The sequence below is a fragment of the Ischnura elegans genome, chromosome 7 (assembly GCF_921293095.1).
Source record: "Ischnura elegans chromosome 7, ioIscEleg1.1, whole genome shotgun sequence".
Taxonomy (NCBI): Eukaryota; Metazoa; Arthropoda; class Insecta; order Odonata; family Coenagrionidae; genus Ischnura; species Ischnura elegans.
In genome coordinates this window covers 8,791,946-8,810,073 of record NC_060252.1, presented here as the reverse complement: position 1 = coordinate 8,810,073, position 18,128 = coordinate 8,791,946, and the positions used below count along the sequence as shown (strand labels likewise).

The 18,128-nt window shown below is 36.7% G+C and overlaps 1 protein-coding gene across 1 annotated transcript in view; it reads right to left on the bottom strand.

The window, feature by feature from the left end:
• The window catches only part of LOC124161960 (dynein axonemal heavy chain 1-like), a 347,859-nt gene that overhangs the window by 174,112 nt on the left and 155,619 nt on the right, over positions 1-18,128 (bottom strand). Inside the window, exons 15-16 of the mRNA XM_046538240.1 lie at positions 12,800-12,928; positions 12,333-12,453 (exon numbers count right to left, since the gene is read on the bottom strand). Coding sequence (XP_046394196.1) covers positions 12,333-12,453; positions 12,800-12,928 — 250 coding nt within the window. The remainder of the gene's footprint in view (positions 1-12,332; positions 12,454-12,799; positions 12,929-18,128) is intronic.

Below are 18,128 nucleotides of genomic sequence, written 5' to 3'. Positions count from 1 at the left end.
AGATTATGTTAAAAATCAATAACAAACTAAGTGTCGTTCATCAGTAATTTAACTACTTAAATTTTATGATATCTTTATTTCCTTAAAAAGTGTTTGTGCAAAAAAATATTTGAAAACGATTATATGCAGAGTTAAAACATAAAACAACACATTTTAAGGATGTTAGAAGGTAATCGAAATCAATTTAATTAAACTATAGGTGGATATATAATTCATACTTAATTTTTAGGTAAATTAAGCTTGTGTCAGTAATTTTTAACGTACTCTCATTAGTTCTCCTATTATTTAAGAATTGTATTTTCTGCAGTAAATTATATCTTTCTTAAATTGAGATAGGTATTTTTTGAGTTGTAAGACTGATGACATTGATGATCCTCGTTAAACTAAATGCACAACAGCCTATAGCTTACTTTCACGGTAAACGAACATGGTATAAGAATGTCCTTTGCTAGGTTTTAGTCTGCGACCCTTATGCGTTGATCATACTTCGGCATTGCCAAATTTTATGTTGTTGTCTTCATCATCGAAGCGAGTTATTGATTATGCCCCCAATAAAGGCAAATATCATTTAAAATTGTGACAGTTTTATGGTGACTATTAAAAAAAATACTCTTCAAACTAAGGAAATCATGGTAGAAATTAATTTAATCCCTTGAATAATAATAAAAAATATATAATTTTGCAAGTATTACATTTTATTGTGATCCAGCACGTGAAAATCACTCATCTTATTTTGATAACAAACTCCAACTTTTTCCGTACCGAAAAAGGGCAATCAATCAGCAAACCCAGGACTTCACCAGCAGGGGATAACCGGTAGTTGTAATGATGAATTTGATGAAACCTGAAGTCCAAGTGATTGATGATCGATTTGTTTTTGCTAAGTGACTCATGAGTCATTTGATTCACTCGGTGATTCCATTACTTTGAAAGAATCAATCGCGAACGTCCCATCACTACCGTAAAGCATCGCAACCTCCGGTCAATTTATTCCTTCCCCGCAAACCACCGCACCGTGCTTATCTCTATCTTTTCCAGCAAGATACCATGACGTAACCTACGTCTCGCCGTCTCTCCATCACCAGACACCGCGCCGCGATCATCCTCGTCTTGAGAAAAGGGAGCAATCTATGTCTCCCATGTATTACATTTTACCTCGCCAGCCGAGCAGTAAACACGTGCGTCGCTCTGAATACGACGAAGGCTCCGTCTAGGCTTTTCATAAGGTCGCTAGTGATCACTGACTAAATCAAGCGGATTTTGAACACTTTTCAAACTAATCGTAATATTTAAAAGTGAAAATGCCATCGACCTGAAGCGCATGCAACGAATATTGAGGTAACAGACATTGCTAGTTGAAGTGGCAAATTTAAACGCTCCTTTCACTCTCGATGCGTAAAGTAGGGAATTTAGGACAAGAAGACCCGACAATTTAGGACCCTACTGGAAAGCTTCGGAAGTGCGAAGTATGTCGTGAAGTTTCTACGCAACAAGGAAGCGCTAGTTCCATGAGTATAATTCTCACCAAAGCGTTTATGGTAAACGTGCTTGAAAGTTTTAAGAATTATGTTTTTGAAGAGCTTAAGCAGTCTCTTGATGAGGTGTTGGATTTAACCAAGTCATTACAGTTTCTTTCCGACAAGGTGGACTCAGCAAACTCCTTTCTGAAGGAACTAAAGAAGGAGATCAAACAGTGAGGAAGGAAAACGTAGAGCTACGAGCTAAGAATGAGTCATTTATCTCTTATATGACGGGTTTTCTGTTTACGAGATTTACCAAGGTAAATGCTTCCTTTCCTACGAACGAATTTTATGCGAACGAGCACCTCTCGCTCGAAAACAACCATTTCCTTCCAGGGTTAGAGCAAAAACGTCGAGAGATAGGCTACTTTTAGGTGTGGTGCATCGATGGCAAATGGTTTGCTAGAAAATAAAATGGAAAGAGATGTTGAAAAATGAATAATGATGCAGAAATTGACCGACTCGAGTTAATTTATTTTTACCTCCAAGAAGATCCTTGATTTTTATAACCATACCAGCAGAGGACACCGAACGTAAGTCGTGAAGGTTAGCACCCACACAAGTGAGAAACTCAGAAATTGAAATCCATGATCACATGGCAGGATTTTTAGGCAAAGGAACAAAGCAGATATGATGATGGTATGCATATGTAACAGCAAACAGCGGAAAAACGGTTTCCGCAAACCGCACAAGGGATTAGCTTATTCCCCGCTCCACAGCATTGATCATTACGTATGTCCGTACAAGCGTAGACCAAAACCGTCATGTGAACACACCAGCAAAAAGGTTTGCAACAAGAGGATTGATAGTCAAGTGTAGAGTCCTATGAATGTTGTTTTCCCTTTGAGCGTGCCAGGAAGTGTGCCAACTCGGCAGGATGTCCCTCCGCAGAAGTTGTATGGCGTGACCAGTGGCGGATCTAAGGGAGCTATAGCCTCCCCTATTTACTCTAGAAAGAACAGTAATTTCGTTCGGACCCCCACTACTACTGGGAAATTACCCCCCACTTTTCCACCCCTTGTTCCTATCCTGGATCCGCCACTGGACATGATGTAACAAACGACACAATAGACGCGTCGGACGCAACCGAAAGTAGCAGTGCGGGGTTTGGGAGTATGAGATGCACCTACGTACCAACTTCAACGTCGTCATCCGTGCAGCCTTAAGGAAACGCATAGCGGACAGACAAACAGACGTCCTCTATTACATGTGTAATAGATAAAATACGCATTTAAATTTAAAATTTGTTTCTTTACTTAAACCATCCATCCGCAATGAATGAAAATACTGCATGTAGAAGTAATCTTAATCTAAAAGCCTTTTAGAAACCATTGACGCTAATGACAATGTTTTCAGTCTATTCTTCTGTAGCATCCGAGGCATGAACAGATATTTCAATAATTCCCTCCCTGAATTTACAAAAATTAACCAAATAATGAAATGTGGATTGGATAAATTTAATTACGTATGCATAATCTACCCAAATACAGTATATTATCCAATTTTAATGAGTGTTATTAACCGGGAGGCATTAATTGTTACGGATTGAAAAATCTCGGTTACACAATCCATAGCACACATTAACTCTTAATACCATGATGCTGGACGTCAAAATTAATACGCTCAACTTCAAACGATTTTGTCCATACAGAATAAGTGATTACCCTCTAAAAGATTTTATAGCTTAACTGAATTATACATGCAGTTTTTTTTAACGAAAACACAATTTTTATGGCTGAAGTAAATATCAACTAATTAATTGAACTTTGGGTTCGTTCAATTACCACAGTCTCATGAACAACAGTGGATTGTTTTTGTTAAGCATTGGGAGCTTAACAAATTTAAGAGTGAAAATTTTTATGCAGAATGTAGATATTACAGATCATGGTTCACTGGGACTAAAAGAATAAAGACAATCAAAATATAAGCGCACCGCACTGAAAGTTTTGGAGAGCAAAAATATCGTTGAAATTTTGACATTGTGTAATTGAAAGCAACTATGAAACATTAACGCTGGATTATGCAAATAATTACAATAGTCCTTTTCACAGAAAACTGTCAAAGGTGATTCTTAAGAGTAGCAAATTTATGAAAACTAGTACAACACGTAATAAAGGTAAAATTAAAGGCCCTCAAATGTCGAACCGTCCAATCCACAAATTAGATGAAAGGAAAAAGCTCTGCTATTTGTTAAAATGAAGACCGTAAAAGAAGGCCCTGGACGTCATTCAGTCTTCAATAATTGCTTTTCTTCAAACTTCACTAATCCCACTCCTCAATTCGCCCTACCAACATTCTTATCCGGTTTGATCTCACTCACTCACCAAAGTCACAAAGCCACCAGAGTTTTTAAGGCCTTGGCTCACTCTTTCCACAACGAACCGCTGATCCCCTCGTCATCCTTCAGTATAAATTATTCATCCGATTCTTTTCAACTAGATCACTACCTTTAGCCAGGAAAACAGCACTCCTTACTTTCAGTTTATAACCTAGCACAAAAGATAATGTACGTGACTATCGTCCTGTGCCTATTCTTACCATTTTATTTGAACGTGTTATTCACGACCGTCTATTATCAATTACTGCCGCTAACATCTCACCCAAGCAGCACAGCTTTCTCTCTGCTAGCTCTTGTTCTGCGAAGGTACGAAACTGTCAGTTCTTCATCAGTATATCACCGTTGCATTCGAAGCCTATTCTCAACTTGATGTTTGCTACATAGACTTCGAGAAAGCCTTTGACTCCGCAAATCACATGCACTTTCTTAACAAACTGTATAGTGGGTATAACATGCACGGTGCTTTTTTATCAATTCTTTCAAAGGGTCAAGCAGGTTAAGATGGTGGTGATAAGTGCCCTAGAGCTTTTGAAAAATAAAAAATATACAGTGAAATTGTATAAAAAATTATGCGTTCCCCAAAGTTTCAGTCCATAAAAAATTGAAACAAGATTTTTAGTTTTTTGACCATATCTCCAGTTTTTATTTTTGCAAAATCGTTTTTTTGGTTTTTAAATGTATGCAATAGTACGTTATACCATCACGATTTTTTTCAAAATTTTTTGACCGAAAACTAAACTTTGACATAAGTTTGAAATTTTCAAAACTAAATTAGAGAGAGCGTCCTCTCAAAGCATTTCCATCCTATCAGGCATCCCCCAAGGCAGAGTTCTCGGACCGCTTCTATTTTCCCTTTTCATCGACGACAGAACCACCAGTGCAGTTTCCAACTCACGTGGAATTCTGCTCTTTGAAGGCGACTGCAAAATATTCAAAAGAGTTGAGAATACTGCTGACTCTGAGTCAATGCAGTTGACATATTTTTCCTTAAAACGCACCGTCACTCCTATCATAACTACAGAATTGTTTGAGGCATTGCTCCGATTTCTTCCGCAATTAATGACCTGGGTGTTATTTTCGACCCCAAACTCTCTTTTGTTTCGTGCCTCAATAAAATAAAATCGAAGGCCGCGTCAGTCGTGGGAGTTCTCACGACTTGTGTCACTACCCCTACTACCATGTACCTATGTTTTATTCACTGGCTGCATTCTCCTAATCACCAAATCGCTCCGTTACCTACTCCACTGCCTGTCCCTTCCACTTGTAAATTCTTGTTAATTTCTACATTTCAGTTGTCAGATACCGCGTTCCTAACCTCAATAATCATTCTAGCTCTGAGATAATGTCTGCCTTTTCATTATCCACCCTATACCCCCGCAGGAATATTTATAATCTTTCTTTGATTTCCATCGCTTTAAATGATAAGTGCCGATCCTCTGAAATATTGCCATTCTTTTCACTTCACATTCCCATCAGCGCCTTTTGTAACAACCGCTTACTTAACCAACTGAAATTCTATCTTTCTCTTTCCCAGAGATCACTTTTTTACAGACCCTAACTTGTCCAACATTACTTCGCCTACCGTATTACAATTGATCATAAGATGACCTGGGGAAAACCTATCCCACTGTTGAATTCTCAAATAAGGCGATCTATTAGAAAAGTTTATTTTCTAATTAATGTCGTAAATATAAACTTTTTAAGGTAAGTATTTATATTTTGCTTCTCTAAATTCACGACTACATCATGGTTTACTTTGCTGGGGAGTTACTTATAAATAATAATAATAATATTTATTCGACGGGATTACACCCTTTTCCAGTAAAGTACTAAAACACAAACAAATAATCTTTCATAATCATTTTCTGAGAATAATACTAGATAACCTATTACAACGCGTTAGAGAAAGCTGGTTTTCCTTGCACAACGAATTAAATATTCAACGTTAAAAAAATATTTTTATTTTCAAAGTGCTAAGATTTATATCATAAATGGAAAACGAGGAACAGGAATATCTATTTCATAAACTGAAAAGAAAATACATAACATTTTAAGTATTCGAAGGTTAATTAGTCAATGTTTAAAAATCTTTTTTGTATTTAGGTCCGAGGTTTTTTTTTAACAAATCACTTATTGACATAAAAAATGTAACACAATTAGATTATTTAGGTTATGCTATAAAAAATTGTTAGCTCAAATTAAAGATGAACGTTTCTTGCGTGATACCTTAGTATAATGTTGATAATGATGATGAAGATAGATTGATGTAAGCAATGCAATTTTTTGAAATGTAGAGAAAATTATATTAATAAGAGTAATAAGGATAATAAGATTTTTGTGTTCGAGACTGTACGTTCCGGTTTGCTGGTACGCCACGAAGATGTGTTTGGGATAGTACACAATACACTAATTGGCCTCTATCAATTAATACTAATAGAGAATCTTGTATTACCGTATTTATCCCTATCCCCCTTCGTCAATTGTTTCTTGCGACGGAGTGCATTGCAAGTTCTAGGCGGTAAGATGACCATGCAATGAATGGGGTTCTCAGGTAAAAATGTATACAATGTAACATGACCGCGGCGGATTGTTGTTGGGAATAATTACTTAAATAGTGAAAAGGCGCTATGGGTTGTACTGGTTCACTCGTTTCCACAAAGGTCCAACCACAAATTATGTAAAGCAACGGAATGGATGAACGAGGAAAACATCAGGATTCTCTAATTTTGGCAAATTGTAGAACGGATGTTTGATTTGCAACGAGGGAGAAAAGGACGGATGAAGACCTTAAGTGAACCGAGCCAGACAACTTTTTAAGGAGAAAATTTGAAACCGCCAACCCAAATTGTTTGGGGAAACCTCAAGCATGCACAAAAAATATCTATGACATTCGGAATTTAGAAGGGAAAACTCTCATCGAAAATGGTTGGAGGGAAAAGCGAGGAGATGGATGAAAAATCACGAGAAACTTGACAATGGGAAAGAGGTGAAGTGAAGAATTCTGAATGAAGATGACACTCGGAACGAAGATGAAAAAAGGCTCGGAATCGAGATAAAAGTTTAAAACCCTCCACTGTGACATTCACGGACAAGAACCTCCTTGAAGATCGCGCAGCCCCTCAAAATTGCAAAACTAATCGGCATGGAGCACTTGAAGAAAATCGGAAAAGAGTCTTACCGAACTAGAACAAATTGTTCATAGACTGATTTCAAAACTATGCCTGAAGACATCAGAGAAGCTAGATAATACGTTGCAAATCGAAACCGTAATGATACCTTAAGTTGAGTGACTAATGTGTAAGCACACAGAAAAGAAGATGGAGAGAGGCAATAGAGGAAATTTTCTAAGCACGAAATTAATAACAGGAAGGAGGGAAACAGAGCAACTATTCATTATTTAACTTCTGCTGATGTCATTGAAGCGCGCGTTGGCAAAGGCTGAGAGAAAAATAAAGAAAAACGGAGAAATAGAGAAAAATCGATTCGAGAACAGAATGGAGTGGAAGATGATCGGACGACACAATGCATAATGCTCAAATATGGGATGAGAAATCACTATACTGTCCATCACTACCAATGAACGAAAAACATCAATTATATAACCATCAAAAATAAAAATGAATGATTCTCACACCACTTTAAGGCAACTTAGTAGTAGTGCAACGATTTTATCTGTTCACAAAGTTTTGAAAGCAAAGGACCTAACCAAAATCGATTTTTGATCACCGTGTTAGCTTTATGAGTTAAATAAGTATTGTTGATGTATTTATAAAATATATGGTGAAAAATACATACATATAGATATTCATCTATTTATTATTACCGCGATATAGTTATGTAAGCTTATTCATCATGGATACATCCTAAGTAATAAAAACGGAACTAATTTACTATGTTCATAGCATTTAAGCGAAAGTCAACCTCAAAGCTAAGTAAATTCAACATATCTCATTAAAAAGTGTAAATTATTGAAAAGAAACATTACTACGAGTAGTGCCCCGTTGATTCATAACTGGGGCGATAAAATCAAGAAATGACATAGCTAATTCATCATGACAATAAAATAAGCAGGTCTCACATTTTATTTTTAATAAACTTAACGATAACGCCCTTTCATCTGTTTCATACTCTTTCATTAAAATTTGTATGCATCGCGAGTCAAGAATCTCAGACTAGCTATTTTCCGAAGTTCAGAAGCTCATTAGCCGACCTGCGCGAAAAGCTTGTCATTTAAGAGTTCTACAAAATTTGGGAATATTTTTATAAACTGCAGTCATCACGCGATGGGACGTCAATTTTGCTTAGCTAAGGCTATTAACAGGTTTGTCATGTCAGGTCTTTTTATCCGGATATATAATAAAAAATCTCTTAAGTTGGCAGGTGTTAATTTTAGCGGTGTATCAGGAAAGTAATTAACAAAAAATCATTTAAATCAGCATTTAATTGTTTAAAAGGTTCTTCACGCATTGTTATTTCTATCCCGAATTCCCTACTTTCGCATGACAAAGGAATGAAAAATTAACCTTCCTACTGAATTAATTTTTTTCACATGAAGGATTAAAAAAATAATTTTTCCTAATTATCCGGCTAATAAAACTCAAGTTATAAATTTTAGAGCCAGCGCAGAAGTTCTTTTAAAATCCTTAAAGTGCCTAACATCCGTACGTTGGAAAAGTATAGGAATCGATGTAAAGGGTCCCTTATTTGCTCATTAAAATACCTGCGATTGATACATCGCATTGTAAATGTCAGAAGGGTGATTCTTTAATTCTATTATCGACTACATTAATATTTTCCTCCATAACAACGTTTTTATAAAATAGCATTGCTGTTCTTCATCTTGTCCGGGTCAATCTTCTGACTCACTTTCCGATTACTTATGTAGCTAAAATTTTCAGAATAACTCAGAACTACATGACAATGCAATATTCTAACGCTTCCCTTGTAATTATAACTATATGACAATTGCTATTCAGGATCTAAAATTAAATATGGAGATTAGTTCAAAAATTGTCACCGAAATCCTATGGCGGCACTACGATAATTTAAGGAACGAGAATAATTGAGTCAGGGCAAAAAAAATAGTTTACATCAAAGTTCATTGAAAAAATTATGTTTTTTAATTAGCGATAAAAACGTCTTTTGTAAAAAATCAATTTTTATTTTGCTTTAGTAATTATACAATTACTCTTTATTCCTTAACGCCAAAAACGGTTATGTAACTGGTAACCACGCCATTGGATTTGTGAAAAGAGACTTTGGTTCCATTTCTTGCAGACTACCGATGAAGAAACTTCTCAGATTCTTTAATCACAAAATTCTGATCTATTCTGATCAGAGAAACCATAGAGTAAGAATATACTTACTCTATAGAGAAACTGATATTTTGATAATAATGGTGCTTGATAATTAGCATCAGAAAGCAATTGTATATGCGAGATAACATGCTGAAGTCTTCTTAGCACCTATATAATTAATTATCTTGAAGTGTAAATAAATAAATAAATAAAATACTTCAGTTCGCCAACTTTTCGAACATGTACAGTTCTTCATCAGGGCTTAAATGAATTAATTAATCGGAACAACTTAATGCACACCATTGAAGACATTCAATCAGTGAAGGTAAGTTTACATGAAGTATTTTTCTGATAACCCTGCCTGTCCCAATTCAACATTGAAGTTCCCCCTTAAATGCAAAACAAAGCCTGTTCCCTTAATTTTTTCCGTTATCCTTAATCTGTTCGTCCTCTTCGATTGCAAAACTAAAATATTTCCCATTTTTCAGCATCCCATCACCGCTTAGTACTTGAACCAGCAAAACGTGATAAAATTATATGAAAATAATGTACGCATAAAACATATTATTTTTAACTTTATGGAGCCAATGATACCCCTCAAGCTGAGCGAACATACCTTGAGATTTCAGGACGATTTCAAAATCACACAGAATAAAACTAGCAAGAGCATGAAAAAAAATGATTCTTAAATAAATTGACCGAAATACCGATATCCTGTGTACCAATCAACGCATTTTCTCTTTTGCCAAGTTTGCTTGCTTGATGGCAAACATTTTATGGGTGGTATAAAAAATTACAGCATCCAAGAATGAAGATTACCAAGCGTGAAGATAAACTCCGCGGAACAGATTGAAAAATCAGGATCTCAGGAAAGAGCCTGGGAATTCCAAACACCAAAACAAGCTGAAAGGAGCGTATTAAAAAATTCAACATTTCAGAGAAGAGCTGCGAGCCCCCAACACCAGAAAAAGTTGGAAGGAGAGGATTGGAAAATTCAGCATCGCGCAGAAAACCCTAGAGCAAGAAAGAAAATAGCGGCCCAATCCCAAAACCCAAGAAGGAACTATACCTGACACACAACCGAAGGACGGCATCTACGCTACATTAAAATGTAAAACAGATAGATTCACATATATTTGGTGATTCCTGGGACTTCTCTTTCCTGGAATTTTATTGAATTTTTAACACTTACCTCATCCTAATATCAAGAAAAATTTCTCTTTTACTTTAGTCTCGGATAAAATTTTTGAGGACGTCCTGAAAATTCCTAAAAGCTTATTTATTTAATTTATTTTATTTAAGCTTAAAGGGAATAACCGGAGATAAATCTGGAAAATATACTCTTAAACGTAGTAATGAAAGTATATATTCTGATGTAATGGAGCCACAGGGAATAAAAAACAATTTTTCCTCACATTTGACGGCGAAGATAGCTAACAGTATGACAGGTGCCCTTTCTAAGTAGGAGAAAATCGCAATCCTATCTAATTTGAATAAAATGAGGCAAATGATGATAAAAAAGACAGTAGACTCACCGACAAATAATATTAGTAAAATCATTCTTAAAAAACGACTTCGGGATAAAATGCGAGTTTTTTTTTTTACAAAATCAACAACAAAATACTGCCACGTTCTGCATAACACCGTACGCACAAAATAACATAATTTTTGGTAATCGGAAGGTTTTGCCGAAAAGCACAGCAACATGACATCGTAATCTGCGGCGGATACAACGAAGGGAATACAGACTCGTTTTTCCTCTCTCACAGAGGAAACAGAAGAGAGTATTGATTGATGAAACGAGTAGCTCAGCGACGCGTCAAGAGGACAGCAGATACGTACCTTGGGATTACATTCCACTCCCACTGTGCTTCATTCTCAAGTAATATGTCTCAGTAACATGACCTACCTACCTTCCAATTAAGCTTTCACGTAGGAAAGCGAATTAATTCCCTAACCATTTTATCACCCTAAGATTTCCAGTAAACAGAATGCCAATCAGCGCGACCTCAGTGCATTGATCCTGGTAAGATAAAATTATTAGGGTGCTTGGCACCTTAAAGAGGAAGAAAAACCCGCTAAATCACTCCTCTGTTGTAATAGTAATGGTTACAAAAAATCAATTTCATTAAATATCAACCAAAAATATAATATATAAATGATATAAATAAAAATAATAAATCTTCGTTAAAACTGTCACGGGTACTCGCCGTGCTAAATAGAAACTTTTGTGTTATGTCACCGCGTCAATTTTTGGGTGGCCCCAATGTTTCCCTTCGAAGCCGGGAAACGTTGGGGCCACCCAAAAATTGACGCGGCGACGGAGCCCAAAAGTTTTCATTTAACATGAAAAATAGTAAAATGAAATAATATATCGAAACACAAAATTAGATAACATAATGCGTATTGTAATGCTCCTGTCAAAAAAAAACAATAACTACAATAGTATTTCAAAGAGGGACACGCCCAGTCGAATTTTACTCGTACTCATAAAAAAATCTGCCGTACGCTTACGCCTTAATGCATGAAAATGCGAGGTTAGTATTGGCAGCTCATCTTTAAAAGAGTATTCAGTCCAAAGAACTTAGATATCTTCAAATGAAAGCTTAATAGTCTGTAATGGCATAAGATTAGTATGAGACTTGCCATCGAAGTCAAAGAAACTTGGCGACGAAAGTAAACTCAACAAAAACTCACAGCCGTTTTCGAGGTCATTCTCCGTATGGACGCAAGCTGATGACAATGGAACACGTTCTTGATGCGCCAGTGCAATAGGATATTACTTCATGCAGCTCCTAATTCCAGACTGTGCATTTTGCCTTAACACACTTGGATTGCTATTTCAAGAATTTTCGGTTATAAGATATATCTATGAGGCAAATAAATCCGAGTTATTATAGCAAATAGCTAGATTAGGGTCAAGATACTTACCAAACAAGCGCCAATTCATGCTAAGCGCTATTAGAGGTTAAGACGCAAAAACATTCACACAACAACCTGGAGAAAAATAGGGAAATGGGAACACAAGATATTTGTCAACACTGAACCAAACGGTCAGGCGACGAAATGGCACAGAAATGATCATTTGAAATAGACCGAATATTTCACTAACTACCCTACGTATTAAAATTAGATCCATTTGGTATAAATTTGAACAGAACAGGTGGATACACTTACCAGATGTGTAGCGAGATTTACTTTCCGCTAACTCATCCTTCTTTCTCTTCAGTAGACTGGCATAGCTCTCAAGCAACTCCAAATAAGCAGTGGGAGTAACGTAGTTATGCCTCGAAAGTGCCTATGATATCGGAAAAGTAGCATTGCACGTATGGGAAACAAAAATGCAAGTTTCAGAAGCTGAAGTTATATTGATCAAGGGATTCGAGCAAAAATAATTCATCACGAAACATTACAATCATATCATTTACACAGTAATCTGAAGCAATGAACAGCAAAAGACACTTAAATGATTAATAACATAAACATTAAAAATGTGTAGTTCTGCTGATTTCAAGTATTTAGGTCTTATCAGTGGATTCAATAACTACATAAAATTTTAAGATCTCAATTGCCGAAAAGATTCGACAAATAGATTGACACAATTTTGAACAGCGATTATCGGTAAAAAAATAAATATACTCTACCTGTAAGTAGTGCGCACTTGTGGAGATCACGCTTTGATGTATGTGCTGGCAGGACAGGACAAGACCCCTTAAAACTCCAGAGTCGACGTTTAAATCAGGAATTATTCCGAGAAACTGGGTGGCAACTGACTGAAAATCGAAAAATACCAAAATACGCAATTAGACGACCATATAAAAACCATTTTTAAATACGGAATACCTAAATTTGGACACTAAAACACATCCCATTGGAAAATGAGGGACCAATACGCAATATTGCATGATGACATCAAAGAGAAATGTACAGAGCCCATCATTTTCAGGAATATCTTCGAGCGGAAATATATCCTCATTAGTTATTGCTCGGAGGTAAATAGTGAATGAAGGATAAATAAAAGTGAATTTGAACGAAAAGCACTCAATTAACGGGAATTTACTTCCATCCTCATTATATTCTTTTCAAATTAATACGATGATCAAATAGCATGACATTGGTGAATGATATGCACCATTGATACATGATTATACCATTTTTATATTTACCATTTGAAATTTTTCCTGCAAAAATCTATTTTTCAAAGGCCATTATAACTAGTTGGGAAGCTTGTTCTGATGACCATAAATTAGCATTTTTATATACTTATAAACTAGTTAACTAGTTTATAAGTATATAAAAACTAGTTTTACTAGTTAACTAGTAAACTAGTAAAAAGTATGATAAGGACGTTTCCCATTCCATCAACGTCGACCATGGATAAAAGACAAAAGGTTTTGTAACAATGACCATATACATGACTTAAGCGGGATTTGCGATTGAGTTGAGAACGTAAATTACCCTATGTATTTTTAATGCATAATTAACCCGTGAATAATACAACAGAGGTATTATGTAATGAAATGTTTCAATCACACGAATGACTGAGTAAATGAAAACGTCAATGAAATTATTATTTCAAAAAACATTGCACAAAATGCTTTGCAAAAAGAGTAGCAACATAAAGAGAGCATGGGGAAACAGCGCCACGACCATTGTAAAATGATAATCACTTGTTTAGATACCATCTTTAAAAAATTATGCATGTGCAGGAAGACTTGCGGACTCCATTTTTCCAGGGAAAAGAATCTCTAGCAATAATTTTTGAAAGAAGCTTCACGAAACCCATTCATGAAAAATTTAACGATAAATATCATATATACATTCCCTAATTACAAGCCTGGTGCATTGATACGCCAAACTGAAGTTCCCACAAACAACATTTATTATACCAATCATAAACGCACAAAAATGTAATTCAAGGATTCTCTGAGGATATAACAACGTCAAAATTCGACTTTCACTCAAGAAATAACAACCATTACCCGAGCTTCACATAAAACCAGTGTGGGACTAACCATTACTTACGCCTTCAAACCTTGAATACGGTTGGACACGGTACGAAGTCCACTTGAATAAGAGGGTGAAAAGTCCCCCCTCCGGGATTTTTCCCGTAATAAGGACATACGATTAGGCATCAAATAGGACTAACCTCCCCACACTTCCAGCCCGCTAGAGGCCCACCAGGGCCGGCTAGCTCGAAAATACAATTTTCACTATTTTTTCGATATCTTGGACTAGGAAGCATATTTTATAAAGCGATTTCAGGTATTTGAAAGCTTTTTTAATAGAGCAAATGTCCATTTATTTTCAAGAATTTTCAGAGAGACAATTAGACATGGCGTCGATTTGAAAACTTCTGTTTTCATAAAATATTTTTGAGAGGACCGCAAAAAAATGTTTTCCAGTGGCGTTTTTAAATACCTTTAGGCTAGTGAATTGGAAAAAAATTAAGAGGTGAAACATAGCGAAAAAAATTAGGATATGCTATTTTGGTCATTTTTTGCTATTTTCTTCTGTCCTGGCCCTACATAACACCCGTTACATGCATAGGGGAGAGTGGGGCAAAACCGACTGGGCGGGCTAAACCGACCCCTTTAAAATCACCCGGTAGTTGTTGCTTTCATGCAGCAACATTATATGGTAATTGAAGTGGCCGCCATTACCAGCAGATAGAGCTTGTTTCCGTTTGCGTAGTGGCCGTCGTTGAGTTTCTGTGAATTTTCCAAATTTTATACAATTTTCTTAAGGATTTTTATTACGTTTGTTTTGGATCTGGCAGCTATAAAGCCGATCTGATTTACCTAAGGTAAGTTAATATGATAATTTAGTGTTTTTAGTTGTGTTTCAAGCCCGTGTAGCCGAGTAGTTGATTATGGATACGCTTGTATTAACATATTTCTGATGTGCGTCGAAGGGCAAAACCGTCACCGGAGAGTGGGGCAGGACCGACAGAGGTTGGATTCTCTTAAAGATAGGGATGATTGTGACGAGGCTTGCAAATTTTGCAATGAGTTGCATACCGGTTCCAAGAATAAGGAGGGCTGAATACAATGCTTGAACTGCAGAGGGTGGGCTCACGAGGAGTGTTCAAATTGTGAAGAAGAAGATGACAATGTTATTTGTGATTTATGTACGTAAGTTCATATCCAACCTCACATATTGTTAATTTACTATTTCATGTTCAGAAATATCACACGCGTGTTAAAAGAGTGTTTGTAAAATAAATCTTTCAAAATTGTACAGTAAAGGTTTTGTAAATACAAATTAAATGGGTGTCTGTTTCGCCCCACCTATGGGGCAAAATGGTCATTTTGTCAATGTTTGAAAAAAAATCATAAATATATGTAATCACAATAATAAAATGCATTTACATTAATATTCTACACCCTATATGTATAAATGTTACTATTGACCACATTTAAAAGAATATTAGCAACAGGATGATCAAGTTTTAAATGAAAAAAGGTTAACCGGTCGGGTTTGCCCCTTTTTCCCCTACGAAGTGTGTGAGAAAAGTAATGAGACTGGGAACACTGCGGAAGACCTGGCAACATTTGTCAACTGGCCTGTGATAGACCGATTTGCTCACCCCTTATACCTCCCCAGTCCGAGTTTAAACTCCATATAGCTGACTTATTATTTTTGACAGCACCATCAGTGAAGTTGTGTTTTTGTTGCGTGTTACAAAAATGGAGCATCGGAATTTAGAGCAACGTTGTGCGATAAAATTGTGCAATAAACTTGGTTAATCCGCGAGTGTGACTTTTGATAAGTTGGTCCATGGGGAACATAGCTTAACAAGAGTACGAGCTTTTCGCTGGCACAAATCATTTTTGGAAGGCCGAGAACGCGGTGAAGATTAGCCTCACTCAGGGAGACGTTCAACTTCAAAAACTAACGAAAGCGTTGAGGAAACGTGTGAGGGCTCTTGTGAAATCAGACCGTCGTCTTACAATAAGAATGATCACCGAATAGTAAAATTTAAAAACTTTCACCGTGAATCAAATTTGAGCGCGCGAAAGATTTGTGCTAAGATTGATTCGTGTGACCAGACATTGCAGACAAGTGGATGCTCCACCATGACAATGCCCGGTGTTACAGGAGCCTATAATTAAATGAAACCTTTCATGAATGAAGGCATAAGCGACAGTTAGAAGAGCATGAAAAGCCGTAAAGGAGTATGGGATCCCATTCACGATAATTCTAACTTTTGGAAAAATAAGATGAATTAATGCCTGGTATAAACGAGTCCCTAGGTGGGATTCCTTCCACTGTGGTTCCTACGGCTCTGATTCAGGCTCGGTAATATTGCCAAAACATTACGCCGCCCAATTTGAACCGAAACTAAATGGAACACTAGGCACAAAGGAGTCGCAAATTGGTGATGTGCGAATCTAAGGGGACGTATTCGGGGAAATTTAATATAATCCAAGGTTAGTAAAAGGATGGTTGTTTCAGCCAACACCACCTTCAAAACATTCTGTCAGGGAAATTGCGACATCATCCACATCGGTGTTTGAACGGAGTCAAGTCCCCAGAAAATCACTGAAAATACGACGCGCAGTGACGACGAAGATGGTGTAGTCTTGGAGTAATAATTGAACTATGGAAAAAGTATGATGTTAAAATGTTGAGAAAAGGGTATTCCTTGAAGAAGAAGCCACACCGCAAATGGTATCCAACCATCGAATGCTGAGCCCCTAAAATACTTCGTAGTCACAATTAGTTGGGAGCTCCGTGGGGTTAAACACCAACGCGAAGTGCACGAGAAAGCTATACGTAAACTGGTAATTGTAAAAAGAATTCTCGGAAAATGCCATCGTAGTGTGAAAGAGAGAAGATAACTGACTCCCTTGGAAGATGCTGCTAGCGTGTTCCGAGGTGATCTGGTGATGGCGCCGATGGAGTAAGCAGAGAGTCCTCCTCAAGACTTGGGCCTAATTGTTAGCCGAGATGGCATGCTTATATAGCGGTGGCGAACCCTCTCGAACGCCGCGCCGGAACCGCGCGTCAATGGTCACTGAGGTAAGCGTAGGGCCATCGTGACAACCAACGTGTCGAACCATAGGTTTTAAACCTGACCTTTGAACTCCGGATTAACCTTGGAGGTCAATTAGTGGATTATACAGGTATTAGGGCAATACCAATGACCTCGGCACCCTTTAAAACCCATGGATCGACACCTTTGTTGGTATGCTATATTTTTGCCACCCTTATGACCTTCACTTGACCTTACTGGGTAAACGGTTGAATTTTCGTAAATAAAAGTGTTATTTTAGGTTTTCTCACGTCCGGAAACCTAAGAATTGACGTCTTGGTCTATGAAGTTAAGACTTTTTATACATCGATTTTTTTAAATTGAGACCCCATTAGGCAAATTAAAATTTTTAGTTTGGACCCATATTGTGAGGTCAAAAGGTCAAAATTGTAATATTTAGCCTGTACTCAACAAAACTTAGGACCTTTTCCCATTAGTATGCCAATTTTCATGAATATTGCTCGATGCGAAGTAACTAAAATTAGAGGTCAAAAATGACACACGACCATTGGGATTCCGTACTACTCAACGTTACCCATTTCAGTAATGCCTTAGTAGACCATGAGAGTTCCCCTAAAGGGCAGATTCACTAAACTGATACAAATGTCAATGAATTAAAACTTCAATTTGTAACGTCATTGCAAATGTTATTGATTTCTAGTGTATCTCATACCAACGCAACCAAGGACGATCACTATTATACTGTAAGAAAAACTGTAACAGAAAATTCCCAAAAATCATTTTCTTAGGCAAAGAATTCAAAGTATTATTTTATAGTCTCCAGTTTATTTAAGTCCGGTTTTAATAGGTCCAGTTTATTTAAGGCAAATAAGAAAACAATTATTTTTTCTCCCACTCATAACAAAAAATCGATTTAGTTTAAAAGGTCAAACGCTGAATTATCTGAAGGAACATATAATGCAATGGTTTGACTG